The 21128-nt window shown below is 39.4% G+C and overlaps 1 protein-coding gene across 7 annotated transcripts in view; it reads right to left on the bottom strand.

The window, feature by feature from the left end:
* LOC109916896 (zinc finger protein 236) overlaps positions 1-20518 on the bottom strand; it is a 141063-nt gene extending 120545 nt beyond the window's left edge. For all 7 annotated transcript variants that reach the window (XM_048595669.1, XM_048595670.1, XM_048595674.1 and 4 more), the window contains exon 1: positions 20339-20518. In XM_048595669.1, the coding sequence (XP_048451626.1) occupies positions 20339-20387 (49 nt within the window). In that variant the 5' untranslated portion in view covers positions 20388-20518. The remainder of the gene's footprint in view (positions 1-20338) is intronic.
* Between the last annotated feature and the right edge of the window lie 610 nt (positions 20519-21128).

The following is a 21128-nucleotide window of genomic DNA, read 5'->3' as shown; positions in this document are numbered from 1 at the left end:
GCCTTGTAGATAGTGGGCAGCCTTTTGGGAGTCAGGAAGTGAGTTACTCGCCTAGCCTCTAACCTGCTTTTGTAGCCACTGCGCTTATGTGGCAAATCCAGTTGAGTTTCTGGTCAATGGTAACCCCCCCCCCTGCAATGGATGTTAATAGTGAGGGATTGAGTGCTAGTAACACTGTTGAATATCAAGGGATGGTGGTTAGATTGTCTCTTATTGGAGATGGTCATTGCCTAGCATTTGCATGGTGTTCACATTACTTGCCAATTGTCAGTCCAAGCCTGGATATGGACCAGACCTTGTTGCTTTTGAACATTGACTGCTTCAGTAAGTAAGGACTCATGGATGGTGCTGAACACTGTGTACTCATTGGCAAACATCCCCAATACTGATCTTATAATGACTAAGGGAGTAGGAATGAATGGTTTTTTTTCTCCCCCAAGTTGCAGGCTGTGAATAATGGGGGTATCACAACAATCAGTGATTGAACCCCAGCTATTCATGATGTCCATTACTGACAACAAACATAACATTTCCAAGTCTGTATGCAAGATAAACTCAGCAGCAGTATGGAGGTGGCATTGAGGTTTCAAGGTGATTTAGACAAGTTGAGTGAGTGCACAAGCAAACACATGGCAGATGCAATACAGCGTGGCGAAATGTGAAGTTATACACTTCGGTGTGAACAACAGAAAGGAAGAGTACTATTTAAATGGTGATATATTGGGAGATGTGGTTGTACAAAGGAATCCGGTGTCCTTGTACACCAGTCAGTGACAGTAGACAGGCAGGTACACTGAGCAATTAGGAAGGCAAATGGTATACTGGCTTTGATTGCAAGAGGAATTCAGTTCAGAGTAGGGATGTCTTAAGTAAACCAACTGAGTGCACTTTCCCTAATTAGGGCCACTGCAGTAATATAGGACTCACAATAGCCAGTTTTAAAATAGCTCTTTCCCAGTCAGTGTGACACTGACCAGATATTCTGCCTTTATCCTGGGTTTTGGCCTATTCTTCAAAAACAATTTCGTGGAATCTTCTCTGTCCACTCAAGAGGGTAAATAGTTTAAAATCTTATGCAAAACAAAGCTTTTCTAACAAGGCAGCATTCCCTCAATACTACAATGGATTCAGTGTCACATTAGACTGTGTGCTCAAATCTCTTGTATAGATATGAAACATTGAAACACTTGACTCAGACGCAAGAGTTTACCACTCTTCCACAGTTAACCATGTGCGAATGGGTTTGTCATCTGTGAAGTACGTACCTGAAAGAATATAGGTAACATCAAATAATTTGCATTGCTTGCCTCTAGTTCCATACTTTCATTACTTGAAGCATTTCAAAGTTGAAAAACAAATTGGAGAGAAATCTCTGGCTTAGGAACCATAACACTGGCTGATAGAACTGATCTGCCAGGCATTGACGTATTTAACAATGCAGGAGGTTTGTTCCAAGTGATAACTGTGGTTATGCCATCAACTGGAAAGGGACAAGAAGATGCATAGGAAGAATCAAGCAATTGATGGAATACAATTAACCTGGTTTGCTTCTCTACATTTAGTGTATTGGACAATTCTCTCATTTTGAAACACATTTTAACATTTCTTTGACAGCATGAATCTGATTTTTGCTGCTGCATGGTCAGAAGCAAAACTCGTCCTAATCTATGAAGTCAGGTAGCAACCTAAAAGTTCTCATGCATGCCAAGCACAAGACAGATTTTTTAAATTACCATGAGCAAAATATGTGGAAATATTTTCTTTACACCTATCCAATTAAACAATTCTGGAATTTTAACGTTCTCTTAAGTCACCTCTATGTTTTTTCTGAGGAGCCCCAACTTCAAACGTAGTTACTTTCCATCGCTCATTGTGAATTGGAATATCCCATCATAGGACAGGAAGATCCTATCTCTCGTTAGTATCACTGTCATTCTACACCCAGTATTAGTTACTAGTACAATTGCCCTGTCACTCCTACCTTTTAATAGTTCACAAGGACAAGACATACAAAAGCTCTTGTAATAATGTAACATATGAAGTGTAGCTGCCAACATAGCAGATTTCTACAAACAGCAATGTGATAAACAAGCAAATAATCCATTTAGTGATTTTGGTTGAGGGATAAATATTGGCCAGGACACCAGGGAGAGCTGCTCTGCTCTTTCTGAAAATAGTACTAAGACTTTTACACTCAACTACGGGGGCAGATAGGGCCTTCAGTTAACATCTCATTAAAAACATGGCCGCTTTGTGCAGCACTCCCTGTGTACTGCACTGGGATTGTCAGCTGAGATTATGTTATCACCATCCAAACGGATGAAAAGGTATCAACATGGATGGGATTATTTCTGTATTATTGTCCCAGAACCTGTGAGCTAACAGGAACCAGTCAGTCTCGCGTTACTAGACTTAATTATCCGCTTGAGATGATTTTATGTAATCTAACCTAGATTTACTTAGTCATTGTGTTAGAACTCTTGTAACCGACTGAAACCAATCACAATCAGCAGGTACAAAAACCATTAAGATATTCAGCATAAGCAAGGTATTGAATCCATGTGGGTGGTGTGATTCATGCCAATGTAGACTCCACAATGCCCAACTGAATGCATGAGAAATTACTGAATGTTTCAAAGTTTCTCTGAATTGCTCAGAAAACATATATTTATGGGTGCAGTTTGAACACTCAAAGGATTGTCCTCATTTACATGATGCATCTACCCCTCCCACCCAAACGAGAGGTGAAAATCCAACTCTTTGTTTAACAAATTGGCATAATAAAACTTTTTTTTTTGAAAATGAGTGAATGTACCTCAAATGAGGGAGAGACTGGAGTTCTTTTCTCTAGGTAGGGGTGATTGACAAGAGAAGCAGATCCTTTCCTTCTAAAAAGTGGCGAGTAGGTGGTGGGAGGGGAAGACAATCAGGAAGATTGGGATCAGTGAGATACCTACTCGCTACCAAAGGAGTTAAATTTTGGGCAGCAAGGCACGAGTTCAACCTTCAAGCCTTATCCAGCCCTGCTGTCAATTGAGGCCCTAAAATGGTCAATTAACAAATAAAAACAGCGTTTTTCACAACCAAGGGATATTTCAAAGCGCTTTATAATTAATGAAGTACTTTTTAAAAGTGTAGTCACTGTTCAAATATTGGAAACACTGCAGCTAATTTGTGTTTAGCAAATTCCCACAAACACCAACATGATAACAACCAGATAATCTGCTTCTTTTTTCCTGTGATGTTGATTGAAGGATATTATTGGACAGGACACCAGGCTTAGCTCTTGTGCTCTTCTTCACAATAATGCCATGGGATATTATACAGGGGGTTCTTTTGATACATGGGAGATTTGTTTCAGAAAAATCTGACAAAGAGCAAAGGAATGAAAAACAAAAAAAAATCTCCCATAAGAATTAATGAAGATGTTTCTGGCAACACACCAAAATAACGACGCAAGCATGAAAAAGTTGAATGAAAACCAAAAATTCTTCCCTAAAAAAGGAGGGTAAATGCAAAACAACAAATAGCAAAGACCCCTCCCCCTGACCCTGCCCCTGTCCCCGTACATTCCATCCAATCAAGCACTCATTCCACAATGCAATATTCACTCACACAAGTGTCACTCACGATTTCTGTGCTCAAGCCCTGGAGTGGGACTTCAACCCAGAATCTTCTGATTCAGATATGAGTGCACCCAAACAAACTACTGCTGATTTAAGATCAAGGCTCATCAAAAATATATTTATTACAAATGTCAAATGCTGTACAAAAAAATACAGGCAGAAAGAACAGAGAATCTGAAGTCATTTATGAAGCAGCGTAATGAGTAGATAATTGATTAACTGGACACCTTTGCCAAAGATCCAGTACAGGTACAAGGGGCACATGGCTACTTTTGGTGCCGTATGATTCTATCAAACAGGATCACTACTCTTTTGACCATTTCTTGTGTATAACATTAAAGCAAGCAAAGCTCTTAAGGTTACATCATAAAAATGCTGACATTTGATTTGTTTACAATATAATGATTAAGAACAACTTGTGTGGTCCTGTGAAAAAGGCAAAGCTACAATTCTGCTCAGATTTACCTTAGTTTTCTGAAAGCTCAATCCTTTTTCCTTTTAAATTAACATTCTCCTTGAATAAAACATTAAAACTAAAAGCATCACACACAGTTAACCAGTTGTAACTAAATTTCACAGCAACTGTACAACTTATTTGTACAGGTAGGATATGGACAGAAGAAATAAACAGCACTTGCATGAGGGTCATTATCCAGTGAGTTTTCAAGAAACTTCACATATCGGGAAATCAACAATTAAAGAAGCAAGAACAAAAACAGAAGTTGCTGAAAAGGTTAGCAAGTCTGGCAGCATCTGTGAAGAGAAAATCTGAGTTAACATTTCGGGTCCGGTGACCCTTCCTCAGAACTGAATAGCTACCAATAAATATCTAGGTTAACATGAAAAACAGATTTGAGGAAAGTACCATTGCACAACAATACATGTGGAACTAAGTCAGTGCCTTCATGAAGTGTGTGTGTCATGAATAGGAGAGCTAAAATGAGTGAATAGCCATCCAGCAACAACTCTGAAATAAAAGTACTTACCCCTCAAGGCTCCTACCATCATTGTTGGAGACAAATCCATTAAAAATACCTCCAGTATCTTTCTTTGGGGTCCTTCATATGATTCATAAAAATAGCTGCCATAAATCGCAAGGTCCCCACAACATCATTCCAATTTCTTGTATTTCATCTGATCAGCAGTCCCATTTTCTGGAAATAACTCCTTTGCAAACTGAGTTCTAGTAACTAAAAATCCAACTACTTAAATATTTCTCAAATTTCACAGAAGGCTTACCAAATGATTTAGGAAATCAAGTTGAATGCTATACTACAGCCTATTTGATAAACTTTTGCCAAAACATACAACTACTCCAAGGTAAAAATAACCAAGCTTCCAGCTGCCTATCACTCCAACACGCCGCCCAAAATCCTGTCATGAAATCGACTGCTTTCAGTACAGTCAACCATTTTCAACTATTAACTCCCCATTCTCACTCATCTGGCTTATCTTCTTCCCTGGTTTACTAACATCAATCCCTTTGTCTGTTTACCAGTTTGTTCTCTCTCTTGGCTTTGTTTCCATCTATCTGCTCACTCTTTCCCCCCGCCACTCCCCATCATCAGCACAAATACTTTTCTTAGCTGCTATCACTTCTGAAAAAGGGTCACTGGCCTTGAAACATTAATTCTGTTTTCTCTCCATAGATGTTGTCAGGCCTGCTTCCCTAATAATTTCTGCTTTTATTGATTTCAGATCTCCAGCATCTGCAATTCTTTGTTTTATTTAACTACTACCGGATCACTATGAACAAAAGATTATCCCTTGCTGCTTATTTTCACCATCTGTAACCAGTCACTGAAAGCAGGTTCAAAGAGCTACTGAAGATCTTGTGGGCCAGTAGTAGTGTCCCTGCCTCAGGGCCAGCAGACTGGAGTTGAAGTCCCACCTATTCTGCCACAAATGTGTTTCATAACATGTCAAAGAGGTGCTGGACATCTCTGTCACAAAAATAATGATTTATGTGACTTATCTGTCTCTTCCTTTCCTTTTTCCCAAAATCCTACTTTTGGACCCACAGACCCAAATCCCCATCTTACATTGTACTCTCCAAAGTTACGTTGGCTGGGGCATCAAGTTCCTGCTTCCTATACTTCATTTGCAGTGAACAGCTGAGCACCAAACCTTTCTACTTAACTCCCATGTTATCTAGCATGACAAAAGGCCTCATTCACCATCCTTTTAAAATTTATAACACTGCCAACTGTCTACAAAAGATCCCATCCTTAGACCCTCTGCAGTTACAAATATACCCAATTTACAACTTCCAGTTTTTCACCAAACCCAATGAAAGTGTAGGTGCCTTCCAGATCCATACTCATTTGTCCCATAGCCCCAATCAGGTGCCCACCTGCCCAACACTAAAGCAGCTTTACGAGTAATGAACAACATTCTCCACCTGGTATTCAGTGGATGATTTCTTCTTGACTATCTGACATGTTCAATCGCAGCAGGTTAGTCTAAAGTGCTTTATCTATCGTGTGCTGCAGGGTGATTGCTCTCATTGGTTTCACTCATGTATCCAATTGTAATCTAGATATGGTTTCTCTTCCAACTCTGATCAACCTGCCCGTAAATGGATTCGGCTTCAGATCCCTCCTCAATGAGCCTGCAGTCCCAGCAGTGACAGAGGAAGGCGAGTTTGGGTCCAGTGGCCAGTGTAAGACCCGGCAGCATCAGTGGGGGCTGCTTCGGCACGGTGGGCCCATCATCATGTTCAAGTCCAGTTCAGGACCTGACAGCTTCAGCAGCAGCTGCATTGCTGAGATCCGCCCAGCGTAGACTTATGGCAACAGTATTGGTGGAGGCAAGATGGCATCAAAGAATGGCAACTGTGTTCCAGCACTGGACGTGCAGCAAAGGATCTCAGGTTTTGTGCTGGTGTTGGTCTCAGCACTGGGATGGAAGAGCCTAGATCCAGGCCCATGGCTAAGCACTTAACAAGAACAACTGTAATGTTGAACTTTTAACTTCATTTATTTTCTACCTTTATATTAATGTCTTAGTTTATTTTCTGTGTTTTAAGATGGTGCCAGAGAGTGGCGACATTAAACATTTTTCACTGTATTTTTTAAAAAAATACATGTAACAAGTATACGTGACAATAAATCGATTAATTCAATCTACATGTAGCCTCTTGCCAATATCATCTGAAAATCTATCAGTTTCCATTTGAACTGTACACCCTTTCATCCTGACCAGCACTCCAGTCTTGGATGAACTTGGATAATTTCCTCCAGCTAATCACAATAAAGACTAAGGCTCCTACAAACCACAACCTCATCTCTGGCAACTGACTTAGTCTGTACCAGATAGCTGGCAATCTCAGGGGTCCTGTTTGATCTTGAATTGAGCTGAGATCGACCATCTATTTCCACCTAGTTAACCACCTGCCTCCGTCCACTGGCTACTGAAAATTTTCGTTCACATCTCCACTACTTCTGGATTTAATGGTTTTCTCCTGCTTACATAAACATCAGCTCATCGAAAACTTTGCTGGTCAGAATTTAACTTTGACCAAGCTTTTAAAACACTAGCCCTCATGACCTGCAATGGCTCCCAGGCTCAACTACTCAAAATGTAAAAAAAAATGTTTAAAATCCTTTCATGCATCTAATCATCTAATCTTCTTCAGCGTTATCATCCTTTGTACACTCCATTCACACTGAACCTCTGCCCCATGTGTTTTTTTTAAATAATTACACACATGGAAAGCACTTTGACACATTTTTCTACATTAGAAGTTGTTATATGACAGCATCCTGTTTCAAAGTCTGTTTGCAGAGAAGCATGTATTAATGCAATTCGGCCTCAGAGAGCTCAAAGGTAACAGTAAGATGCCACTTGCCTAAATGGATCTGTCTGAGATGTTTTAACCTGTATTGTAATGTTATATCTTCAAAAGTAAAGAGTTGGCAAAAAAAAATTAATACAAACAACTGTTCATCTACAGTAAATCTTTCAAAAGTGGTTTGCATTTTCACAACCCAGCCAGCAAACTGATCTGAACTAAGGGAAGTGGCACTAGATTCAGTCAAACTCATGCACCTTTTTGTTAAAGTAAAGGAAGTTGCTTCCTCTTGTATTAATCTTTATCAGCTAAAGCATTTAGCTGAAGAATTTTTGAAAAACAGAATCATAAACATTACACATACGCGAAGAAAGCGGTCCGGCCAAGGAAATGCAGTACCATGACCCAGAGAGGGCAGAACAGTGGTTAACCACCTCATGGTTGGTCAGATTCATCAACAAAAATAAAAATCAAAATTTGGATTGAATTGAAGAAATGGAACCTAAATCTTATATTAATGATGTTCCAAATTAATGTAAAAAATAAACAAGCAATGTCAAAGCTTTAAGACATCATTTGAAGAACTGAACATTTAGAAAAATGTTGCTGAATCCTCCATCTTTTTCAGCTTTAATGTAAATTGTAATAACAGCGCATTTTTGAAATAAAACATGCTTAATTCCTTTTCCAAGTGGAACTTAAAATATCTACCCACCAAAACAAGTAAAAGAACTGCAGATGCTTTTTAAAATATTTGCAAACTTCAAAACACAACCTAATTATCTTTTGTAAATTACAACAGATCATCAGCACTTCTCAGAATCAATGACCTCTGCTACAATGAACGATAAGGCTTTACTATAGGCAAATTTAAAAAAAAAAGAGAGCTGGATGTGTTCCTGCAAAGACATGTTGAATTATAAAAACTAGATGAAACTGACTAAAATTCTTTCAGCTTTCTTGAAGTTGGAGAAGTCCTATGAGAACATGCTCCCCTAATTTGTCATAAGGTTTTGACTACATATCCTAGAGGAGGAAGTGGTGTGTTGATGGTGCAAGTAGACGGCATCATTCTTTGCTGCACAACTGCATATTTGTGCTAGTTGATCATTTCTTGTCCTTTCTGCGTACAAGTTTATTCCCAAAAACATCCAAATTATGATGATTATGGTGCTATGTGGCTATGTCAAACCAATGCAACTACACACTTTGTGGTTAAATTTTAAAACTTCCTTAGGCAGAATTTCAAAACTTCATTCTTGTGTGGTCTGTTCAGACATGAAGATTGGGAACAATGTGTGTTGACACCCTCCTACCCTATATTCTCTCAATCACATAAACCACCTAGTCCCACTTTCAAGCCATCCCCCAATCTCAAACTCATCAGACACAAAACCTTTTGTCACCTTTAAACTCAACAATCTTAACACCTGGCCGAATACCTTGCTATCTTTCACCCTCTAAAGTTTTGCTCATTCAAACAGTGCTGCCAATATTCTATCTTGCAATAAGTCCTGCCTGCCCAGGTTTACACTAAATCGCGTTCAACTTCAGCTCCCTTTCACAAAAAAAAACTGTACTTCTCGCTTTTCTATTCAATTTCTGCCTTCATGGGCTCAAACTTCTTCATCTTTACAAATTTCTCCCTTGCTCGTATTCCCACCTACACCCCAGCTACACTGAAAACTCTGTCTCTCCTACTTCAGCACAGTGCATCACCCCTTCCTCGAATCCACCCTCTGCAGTCATGCCTTGAGCTGCTGAGTGTATGCACTTAGGGACTCCCTCGAAAAACTGCAAGTTCCTTATTAAATACAACACCTTGACCAGTTTTTAAGTCTCGCTTCCTCACGTCGCAGTATCTGGCCACTCTCTTCTTGTCTGTTGAAAAACTTAGTTCATCCAAAAATCTTTTGCTCATTTCCTTTACTGCATCAAATTTACCTATCACCCCAGCCTCTGTTGATCAGCAATGGCTCCTAGTCTCACATCTCAAATTTTACATTTTCATCCTCAAAGTTAAATTCAACCTCTGAGCTCCATCAATTCCACAATCCCAAACCGTTCACTCATAACTCCAGAACATTGTGTTCATTCCTTCGTCTCAGCACTAGTAGCTGTATCTTCAGTTGTCAAAGACCCCACACTCTGGAATTCACTTCCTTCTGATTATCTCTTTGATGTAGCTTTGGGTCATACTTCCTAGTATGTTAAGCTTTGGTCTGAAAAATCAACTTTTTTTTTTAATTTGCACCTATGAAGCATCTCGCCACTTTTCTACAGTAAAATCACAATACAAATGCAAATTATGACCACACATGAAATGACAATTACCTTTTGCCAATTAACAAATGTACTGTTACAAAATTATGTCTTTATATAGAAAGCCAGTTAAAAAGCAGTTTTTGTACAGTGTAACATACATTCAAACTAATTTACAATGCTTTTAAACAAGCACTTCAGAGATGCTTCAGTGAAAGAACTGCAATACTCCACCAATGCATCCTGCAAGCAGGAGAATCGGAGAACAAAAAATAAGAACATCTTACAAGAAAACTATTTGCCCATCTGCTCTTAACTCTCTGGAATTCTTTTAATGACCTATACTATTCATTTTAATTCTCCTACTTGTGACTGAAATAGCGCTTTTCGTCTCTTTTGCCACATCCTACCACCCTAAGTAAACATATTTTTCTTCAATTCACTTCCTTAGGGTTATTTATGTCTGTGCTCAGAGAGATTAAACCCATATGAAAGGAAGCAGCCAAGAACTGCAGGGAAGCAGCCAAGAGGACAGAAATACAAGTGGCAACACATATAGCAAATAATAGAAAGTAATCTGGCTTCAAATGCTGTTTCCCACGCAAGGAGGCCTGGTCAAATTTTCTGCTTGGATGGTTATGCAAATGAGGCGGCAAAATAAAAGTTGTGTGTAAGGATTACACTGGGGACAGTGCATCCACTGTGGTTTTCTGTGAGCAGACAGAAAAATACAGTGGGATTGCTGGACATTACAGACGACAAAAAGAGAGCACCAGCAAAACTACAGACTAATGAAATACCTTTTTTACAAACTGAAGAAGAATCCCCTACTATTCAAAATAGGCTTACTACTCTTTGCCAGTGCACTATTTAAATATCAAGTAGTTTCGGTACCTGCTAAATGATTAACAATTCATAGGAAAGAAATTGGACCTTTCAATTACAGTGTGAAATTCACAAAGAAATTTCACCCTTGCAATTATTTCACTAAACTAATTCAAATGAAGCAATATCTCCAAGAAACAAAAGTTAAATCTGATACTGCATTTTAGTTGGTTATAGAATCATACAGCACGAAAACAGACCCTTCAATCCAATTCGTCCATGCCAACCAAGTTTCCCAAACCACTTGCCCACATTTGTCTTATATCACTCTAAATCTTTCCTATTCATGTACGTACCCAAATGCCTTTTAAATGTTGTAACTGAGCCTACATCAAACACATCCTCTGGCAGTTTATTCCACAAACAAACCGCCCTCTGTGTGAAAACGTTACCTCTCTGGTCCCTTTTAAATCATTCTCCTCTCACCTTAAAAATATGCTCCCAGTTTTGAGCTCCCCCACCCTAGGGAAAAGACCTATGCTGTTCACCTTACCTATGCCCCTCATGATTTTATAAACCTCTATAAAAGTCAGACCTCAAACTCCTGTGCTCCAGTGAGGAATGTCCCAGCGTATCCGACTTTTCCTTATAACCTAAACTCTCCAGTCCCAGCAATATCCTGGTAAATTTTTTCTGAACCCTCTCCACTTTAACAATACCCTTCCTATAGCAGGGTACCAGAACTGAACACAATGCTCCAAAAGTGGCGTCACCAATATACTATACAGCCTCAACAGGACATCCCAACTCCTGTACTCGATGGTCTGAGCGATAAAGGTAAGTGTGTTAAACTCCTTCTTAAACACCCTGTATACCTATAACACGACTTTTAAAGAACTATGTACCTGAACCCCTAGGTCTCTCTATTTGACGACACCACCCAGGGCCCTACCATTAAATGTATAAGTCCTGCCCTTGTTCGTTTTACCAAAATGCCACACCTCGCATTTATCCAAGTTAAACTCTATCTGCCACTCCTCAGCCTATTGACCCAATTGATCAAAATCTCTTTGTAATCTTAGATAATTTTCTTCACTTCGACTATATCACCAATTTTGGTGTCATCTGCAAACTTACTAATCATGTCTCTGAAATTTTCATCCAAGTCATTTATATTAGAGACAAACAACTGCAGTCCCAGCACCGATCCCTGCAGATCACCGCTGGTCACAGGCCTCCAACCCAAATAACAACCCTCCACCACCACCCTCTGTCTCCTACCATCAAGCCAATTTTGTATCCAATTGGCAAGCTCTCTCTGAATCCCATGTGACCTAACTTTACTAATCAATTTACCATGCAGAACCTTGTCAAAGGCTTTACTAAAGTGCAGGTAGCAATGGCTACCACTCTGCCCTCGTCAATCATTTTGGTTACATTCTCAAAAAAACTCAATCAGGTTTGTGAGACACAAAGCCATGCTGACTATCCCTAATCAGTCCTTGCCTCTCAAAATGCATGTAAATTGTCTCCCTCAGAATCCCCTCCAACAATTCACTGATGGAAGGCCCACCGGTCCAAAGTCCCCAGGCTTCAACTTCCAGCCTTTCTTAAACAAAAGTACATCATCAGCCATTCTCCAGATCATCATGCGTGGCTGTAAATGATACAAATATCTCCGATAGGGGTTCCACAATTTCTTCCATAACTTCCCATAACATCCTGGGATACACTTGATCAGGTTCCGGAGAATGATCCACCTTTATGTTTTTTTAAGGCCCCTTCTGTAATGTTTTCAAGACATCAGTACTTATTTCCCTGAGTTCCCTAGCCTCCATGTCACCTCCACAGTAAAAACTGACAAAATATTCATTTAATATATCTCCTGCCTCCTGTGATTCCACACATAGGTGATCTAATTGATCTTTAAAGGGGCCTATTGCCTCTCTAATTGCTCTTTCACTCAATGTACTCACAGAATCTCTTTGGATAACCCATAGCCTTGGCAGACAAAGTTATTTCATACCCACTTATTGGCCTCCCGATTACCCTTTTAAGAATGCCCCTACATCCCTTATATTCTTCAAGGGATTCATTTGATCCCAGTTGTCTATACTTAACACATGCCTCCTTCTTATTGTTAAAATTATTGGTAAAATGGTGAGCAGCAATTGTAGAATATGATCTTAGACTTCAGTTAAAAACTCAACCGAAAACAGAAAATATTGAACATATTGGCACATTTTTCACCATCTTGAAGGTAATAGGTGACAATAGGACCATAGAATGATTACAGAAGATGGTCATTCAGCCCATGTCAGCTCTTTGAAAGAGTAATTTAGCTAGACCCGCTCAACCTCTTTCCTCATCACAATCTATTTTTCCTTCAGGCAATTATTCAGTTTCCCTTTAAAAAGCATGATAAAAAGCACCACTCTTGTGATTGCTTTGTCAGAATTGCACTTTTCACTCTTTACTCTGAAGTTTGGGGCCAAAATCTATTAAGGCATTGTGGGTCTACCTACACGTGGACTGCAGCAGTTTAAGAAGGCAGCTCAACAGCACCTTCTCACAGGCAACTCATCATGAACAATAAATGCTGGCCCAGCCAGCAAAGCCCATGTCACACAAGTCTATAAAAAAAATTCAAACTAAATCTAAAAAAGAGTGTCAGGCCACTTGTTTCATATGCTACAAGCATAGACTCCTCTTCCTAATTTCCTCTAAAACATTCTGCATCAACACATGGCCACTGAACTGCACCAGAACTAAATGATGCAGAACAGCAAACTAGGTCTTCAGACCATCAGACAGCTTTTGTTCCTCAATTCCAAAATAAAGGGTTCACTTTTTTTTTTAAAATCAAAGACAAACTTATAGTTTTCAAAACTCTTTAAAAGCAAAATTCTGCAGATTCAGAAAATCTGAAATGTAAAAGGAAAGTGCTGGAAAAGCTCAGCAAGTCAAGAAACATATGTTTAGGTTACAGCTCTCTCTCTAGATGTCTGATGTGCTGAGTTATTTCAGCATTTTGTGTTTTTAATTCTGGTCTATTTGAGCTTGTGCACCTTTCTGAAACAAGTCATCCCAAAATATTGTATAGACTGAGGGAAGAGAAGAGTTTATAATAACTTCATCAAAAGTTCTAATTATTGCTAAAGTTCTAACAGAGCATTGATACTTTTGACTCCTGTCAGCACACCTGTACCTGTCTAATATTTTATCTCCTTTGGCAAATCAATGTGCAAGTACTGTAGCCTAAACAGAGGGAAAACTGGAGAGATTGAAGCAACTTCAAAAATCCAAACTCAGGACATATCAATCTGACAGTACATCTTTTCATGGCTATGAAAGCCTATAGCAGGTACAGTATATACAGCACAGAAGCAGGCTATATGTGTTATGTTGGTAGTAATGCTCCAATCAATAGTTCCATGTCCATGGAATTAGTCTTACATGTTCTAACCTTCTTCACCTACCCTGCCACCATGTTCTCCTACATATTTCTTCTGTTTGTATTTATAGTTATGAAGACACTTTGTGCTTAATATTGCTTACAGGACTTAAGTTTTGAAGGATAGTAGAAAATTAGATTCATTTCAAGTCTTGTGGAAATACGGGGATGGTTTCTTTAGAAGCGGCCATTGAAAATTCACTGTAAACATTGAAGCCCTTGTCTTTCTCAGCAAGACTTCTTATAAATCACATGACTGATGACAACTGCTTGCTGTGCCGCAGACCCTGCTGTGGCTGTTTCGGACAGCAACTGGCTTGGACTTTTTCCTGGTTCAGTTGGAGCGAAACCTGCTCAAAATAAGCTGGCCAGTTGATCTATCCCATTTCTGAAAACAAAACCCTATTGAAACCTGTTTTTTTTCTTTCAAAAGTATGATTGAGGAAACACATTGAGATTATATTTTCTGAGTAAGCTGTGCTGACAAAACTTCAGAGACAACCGCTTGTGATTAGGGACTTGACCACACATGCCAATATGCCCACAACTTTACCTTTGCCTTGAGAATAACTCATTGGCCACAGCACTTTTTTTGTTCAGAAAGTCAACTCTGCAGGGTAACTGGAGTCATCTTCCTCTTTTCCTGAAGGGTGTACATATGCTTTCAAGCTTATGTTTAAGGACATTTATAATAATATGAATGCTTATCCTTCTACTATGGGCTGTGACTGTTTAACAATTATTGCAACTTCATATGAATATATTTTGTTTCAATAACAAATGCATAATTGTGTTTATGAAGAAAATCTAGTTGATTCTTTTTTAAATCAAATGTGATTAACGTATTCAAATTGGTCATCTTGGCAATTGGAAAAAGCATTTTTCATTTTATGTTAAAACCAGCACAGTCGTGGGATTACAGCGACGCTGCAATCCTTCAGCCACAGTCAGATCATTACCCAGCTCTCCCTTAAAATACATCCAATGTTAGATGCGATTCTAATTTGATAGTACTTGCTGACCATTTCTGAGTGTACTGAAATTATGCTAACAGTTAAAGATTATCAATTGGGGTTGTAATGCTATTCATTTACACTTGCATGAAGCTATATATATTCATACTCATGACTTGTGCTCTGCAGGAAAGAAGAATATGTCCAGACACAGCACATTTTTTGAATTAAACAAAGGAATGGGGAACAATTTTGATCAAAGTTGTCTTGCCAACCAATCAGCATCCCTTTCATAGAGTACAAGTATACTGTATAACTGGATGCTCCTTTTCAAATGCAGTATTCTTGTCTATGTCCTGATGGCTCCATGATGAAAAGCTTCATCAACAAGTCTCCTTTCTTTCAAAAATACTCAAGTTCTGTACTACCAAGTGAATAAAATGTACTTGTACTAGTTGGCTCAACTATACTTTGTGGCAGGTTACATGTTCCACACTTAAGTATCCCTTTGCTCAAAATGCTTCTTCTGAATAACTTTCTGGATTTACAACTACATGCTCCTGGTTCTGGTTTTTGGCACAATTGGAAATATCTTCGTTATGTCTAACCTATCAACCCCTTCCATAATCTTGAAGACCTCTTTCAGAGCACCTTTCAATTTTCTTCTTTCTCACTGCTCCATTTGTATCTTGCTGAATATAATGTCTACATTGATTTTACACATAAATCTAAAATTCTAAATACATTGCAGAGATTTACTCTGAAATAACCATAATAATTTACAGGGCATTCTCATTCAATAAGTGGTGAAAAATGCATCCTATTTTCATTTTCTGAAAGCATACTTTAGAAAAAGGGATACAAACAGTTCTTGGCAATACTAATGATTTTGGCTAATTTAGCAGCCTCACAAAACTTGTTGGTATTGTTAATAGTGAGGAGGATGGAATCAAGCTACAGTCTGATATTGAACACCTGTTAAATTGAGAATAATGGCAGATGGAATTTAATAAGTGTGAGGGGATGCATTTTGGAGAAGAAAATCATAGAAGACCCTGTCAGCATTAATGGAAGTACCCTCTAACTTTACTATAATACAGAAAGTACAGCATAAATAAAGACCTGGCTAAAATAATTAACATTGGATTAGATAATAAAACCCCTTATTTGCAATTTACAAGCACTGACAAAGTATAGAAGATATCGCAACTGTTATAGTACAGGATGCACTTAGTTGGCCCATCATATTTGCACCAGCTCTCCAAATATGCAATGTACCCAGCTCCCCGCTCATCTCCATAACCCTGCGCATACTTCCTTTTCAGATCTAATTCCCACTTGAATGCACCAATTGACTGCCCCCATCATGTTCATATGCTGCATATTCCAGATCCTAACCACTCTCATGCATGAAAAAAAATCTCTCCATGTCTCCTTGGCTTCAGTCACAATTACCTTAAATCTGTTTCAGAGATAGTAGGAGCTGCAGATGCTGGAGAATCTGAGATAACAAGATGTAGAGCTGGATGAACACAACAGGCCAAGCAGCATCAGAGGAGCAGGAAAGCTGACGTTTTGGGCCTAGACCCTTCTTAAATCTGTGCCGTCCTACTCTCAATCATTCCAACAGTTAGGTCAGTTTCTCCCCTTCAATTGTCAACTCCACTCATGATTCAGAACACCTCCACCAAATGTTCCCATGTTCTCTTTGCCAAGAAAATCGTTGCAATTTCTTAAATCTATCTGCACAACTGAAATTCATAATTTGTGCAACAATTCTCATGAATTGTGACTTAAGAACATACAATTTTATGGCCCCCATCACAGCGTCCTAGAACTATTCCAGTGTTATTACCATAGATTACCATCCAACATTAACAGCTCATTATGTGATAACAACATGGAAGACTGGTCCAAAAGACAAGAGCCTATGGGATCCAAGGCAGGTTGGCAAACTGGACCCAAGGCTAGCTTACAAATAGGAGCCAAAGGGTAATGATGGAGGGATAGCTCTGTGATTGGAAGCCTGTGGCCAGGGGTGTACCATAGGGATCGGTGCTAAGACCCTTGCTATTTGTTATGTACAGAAACAACTTGAAAGTGAATGTAAAAGTTATAATGAGTGATTTTGCAGTCACAAAACTTGTTGGTATTGTTAATAGTGAGGAGGATGGAATCAGGCTACAGTCTGATATTGAACACCTGTTAAATTGAGAATAATGGCAGATGGGAATTTAATAAGTGTGAGGGGATGCATTTTGGGAAATCTAATAAGGGAAGGATATACACAATAAATGGTAGGTCCCTAGAGAGTATGGAGGGAAAAAAGGACATTGGTGTACAAGTCCATACATCCCTGAAGGTGTCAGCACAGGTGGGCAGGGTGGTGAAGAAGGCATATGGGATGCTTGCCTTCATTAGCCTGGGCATAGAATATAGGAGCAAAGAAGTCTTGTTACAACTTTATAAAACATCGATTAAGCCACAGATGGAATACTATGTGCAGTTCTGGTCACCACACTTTCGTAAGGATATGACTGCACTGGAGAGGGTGCACAGGAGATTCACCAGGATGCCGCCTGGGATAAAAAGTCTCTATTATGAGGGCAGCCTGGATGGGCTGGGACAGAGGATGCGAAGAGGGGATCTGATTAAAGTATATAAAATTATGAGAGGCAGAGTAGATTGTCAGAATCTTTTCCCCATGGCAGATGTGTCTAAGACCAGATGGCATAAGTTAAAGGTAAGGGGCAAGTAGTTTAGAGGATATCTGAGAATTTTCTTTCAACCCAGAGGCTGGTAGAAATATGGAACAAGCTGCCTGAGTAGGTGGCGGAGGCAAGTACTCTTGCAAAATTTAAGAAACACCTGGATAAGCACTTAAAATACCAGTGCACAGTAGTCTATGGATCAAGTGCAGATAAATGGCATTTGTGTAGTTTGTTGGTCAGCATAAACATGGTGGGCCAAAGGGCCTGTTTCTATGCTGTATGACTATGACTACATAACACAAGCATATCAAATGTTAATACAAAAGCAAAATATTGTGTTATGGTCCTAGCTGACGTTACTATTGGACAAGTCAGATCCAAGATTGAAATCTGGTATGATGAATAAAAAAAAAGTCATCTGCAGTTATCAAACAAGACTGCAGATTTAGTTTTAACAATGAGCATTAATTTTATTTATTTTGCATAATAAACTTAAGCAAAACAAACAAAGCTACCTACATATAGCACAGTTAGAAAAATTTCAAAACACACAGCAAATCAAAAGCTCATCTTCTTCCCAACACCATCATATTAAAGTTACTTAAAAATCCAGAAAAATCCATTTCCTATCAAATCTTTAGGTTTGACTTAACTGCTTCTTCTTAGTTCAGGTCCTGCGAGTAGTTAGGTCTTTCCCCTGATCACTCACACTCTCAGAGCTTAAACTTTGTCAGGCTTTTAATAATCTGCAAAGTTCTTTCTAACCAAATATTCCTGATCTGGAAGCTTCACCAGCAACATGCTTTCACGGAGGTAACTAATTATCTGAAATAAACTCCTTTCCTGGAAGTGAGTATACTTGCTTCTCACCCTAGTCAAGGCTACTTCGAACTAAGTTAACAAAAACTTGCTTCTGCTAAACTAGCGGCTTAACATTTACTCTCTCCAGTCATAAATACCCCAATACAAATAAACTTCAATTAACACTCCAGGAGATAGATACTGACTTAAAAGTATGGCTCCAAAAAGTCTGACAGTTAATTTTTAAATCCCTTCATAAAAATAGACTATCCAAATTCTTAAAAATGGAGATTAACATACAGAGTTATATATATCAGGCACCTTTCATCGCAACTGGAATAAAAACAGAACATGCCAAAACTACTCAGGTCAGGCAACATGTTTTAGGTTGTTGATCTTAACAAATGTTTCAATCTTACAAAATGTTAAATTATTTCAAACATTAACTCTGTTTCTCCTCAGACGATGCTGAGCATTTCCAACATTCTTTATTTTCACATAAAATGCTAAACCCACTATAATACAAAGGCAAGTTTCAAACACAATCATTTGCTCCAAAACAAAAAGGAAGGAGCTCCTGCTTCCCCCCTCACTTCATCTTCTAGATGAGGAATTATAATAATAAGTAGGGCAATTTCAGGGCAAAGACGCCAGGGTCAAGTTTAAATACAAAGACTGCAAGCTTAGCTTCAACCCTTCGTTAATAACAGATCAAGTCTACAGCAACCAAGTGAAATCTCAATCCGTCCTGTACAAGAACAAATCCAAACACAGGTGGGGGGGAAAAAGAAGTTCACAATGAAAGCAAGTCAACTAACTGTTCTATTTGGAATCAATGACAAGTTTAGTGTTGACTTGCATTTAATGATTTCAATTTCAAGTAACTGTAATGTGAGAGTATATAAACCAGATATATTTTTTACAGTTGGTTATGGGCGTTTATTACGAATGAACCATGCGGGGCACAGTTAAAAAAAATTTTAAAAATCAACAGAAAGCACTTCTCAAAAATATAACTTTCTAAGAGAAATCTTGCAAATTTTACTCCCCCGTTAACTTTTGTTGTCCATTAGGTGCAGTGATTTTATGACAAGACAGAACTGCGAGGGGGACACTAAAGCTGTGCAAAAAAAAAACAGCAGGGAGAAAAGTATAAGGAGACAAAAGAATCTGCTCAATTTCAAAAAGAGCCTACAAAATAAAACTAAATTCTCTGAAACAAAGGGGGGAGGAGGAGAAGAACGGAGGGGGTAACAATTGTTATTTCAAAAAGAATTTTACAAAAATAAAGCAATCAAGTCACTGAACGAAATGACTGCAATTCTGCAAGGTGAGGATTTGGGCGAAGGGTTGTGTTTTGTCCCTAAGGTTAAACCAACAAACAAAAACTCAGCATTGTTGCGTGAAGTTTTTTTTCTCCTTTAATTCTTTTTAGTTTGCAAACGCGGCCATTTTTTAATGTTGTTTTAAACACGAATACTGTCATTTAAAAAAAAACAAAAGCTAGGCATTCAGTCACTTAGATCAAACCTTCAAAGGCTGCGTGTTCATTAGTATTAATAACGATAGAAATGGTGGGGGGGGGGGGGGGGGGGGATTAATTTTCTTAACCGTTGACGGCGGTGGTTTAAAAACACACTACATATTGATATAGATAGATAGGTATATCATTCCGCCTCCTCACCCTCACACAGACTGACTGAGAGAGTGAGAGTATGTGTGTGTGTGTGTATATGAGGACAATATCCGGGGACTATATTGCAGCCATCTCCCTCCCCAGCAACAGGAGCTACCCTCCCGCCCCGGCCTCATCACCGGGGACCGGGGTCCCGGCCGCAGCAGGCCTCAAGCCTCTCCCTGTTCCAACACTAAATTCGTTAGAAAAATGTTAGAATAAAACGTCGCCCACTTACCCGCCTCCGAGTTCTTTATCGCTGTTTTAGGAGGTCGGCCTCGCGGCATTTTTTTTTGTTCCCCCACCCCTCTGATTGCACCCTGAAGTTTGAGATATTTATATATGTTATTATTGTGTTGTGTGTGAGTGAGTGAGTGCGGGATCGGCAGCTTGCGCGCGGGCGGTGCATCGGGGGCGGGAGGAGGAGACAAAATGGCGGTCGGCGGAGAGACGGCGGGTCGGAGCGAGCGAGAAGGTAGTTAGAGAGTTGATGTGCGGGAGAAATTATCGTTATTTTTTCTCCCAGTCAGTGTTCCGTGGTGGGCTCCGGTATCGTGTTTTAACACTTCAACGCCGCACGGCTCGGGTTTCTCCTGGACCGTGCCCTTTTTCGCCGAGGGGAGGCAAAATGGCGACTGGTGCAGAGAGGGAGGCTAGAGGCACGACTTTTGCACCGAGTGTATGGTGTTGGTGGTGTGTTACAGTGCGCTCAGGGAGTGCCAACTACTGTGGTAAAATGCACGCTTTAACCCACTTTGTAGTTTGGATATGTTTAGTGACGGTGAGGGCTTCAACGTAAGGGTGACCTGAGAAATGGCAGCTCCTCAAATTTGGTCAGCATCCCTGTTATCTTTCCACGACGTAGCAAACCAGCAATCTTCGCCATTCTTACCTCTTGTCAACTGACCTGTGTCTAAACAATTCGCGCGCACAACCTGTTTGGCCGTGTTTTGAACACCTTTGGTAATCAGGTCCTGGACTGGAACTCAGTTGAACCTGCTTCTAGCTGAAGAGACGGGGAGATTAAC

This window comes from Rhincodon typus, chromosome 4 (assembly GCF_021869965.1).
Source record: "Rhincodon typus isolate 14 chromosome 4, sRhiTyp1.1, whole genome shotgun sequence".
Classification (NCBI taxonomy): Eukaryota; Metazoa; Chordata; class Chondrichthyes; order Orectolobiformes; family Rhincodontidae; genus Rhincodon; species Rhincodon typus.
Note: the sequence above shows the minus strand (reverse complement) of the source record. Positions and strands in the feature narration are given on the sequence as shown.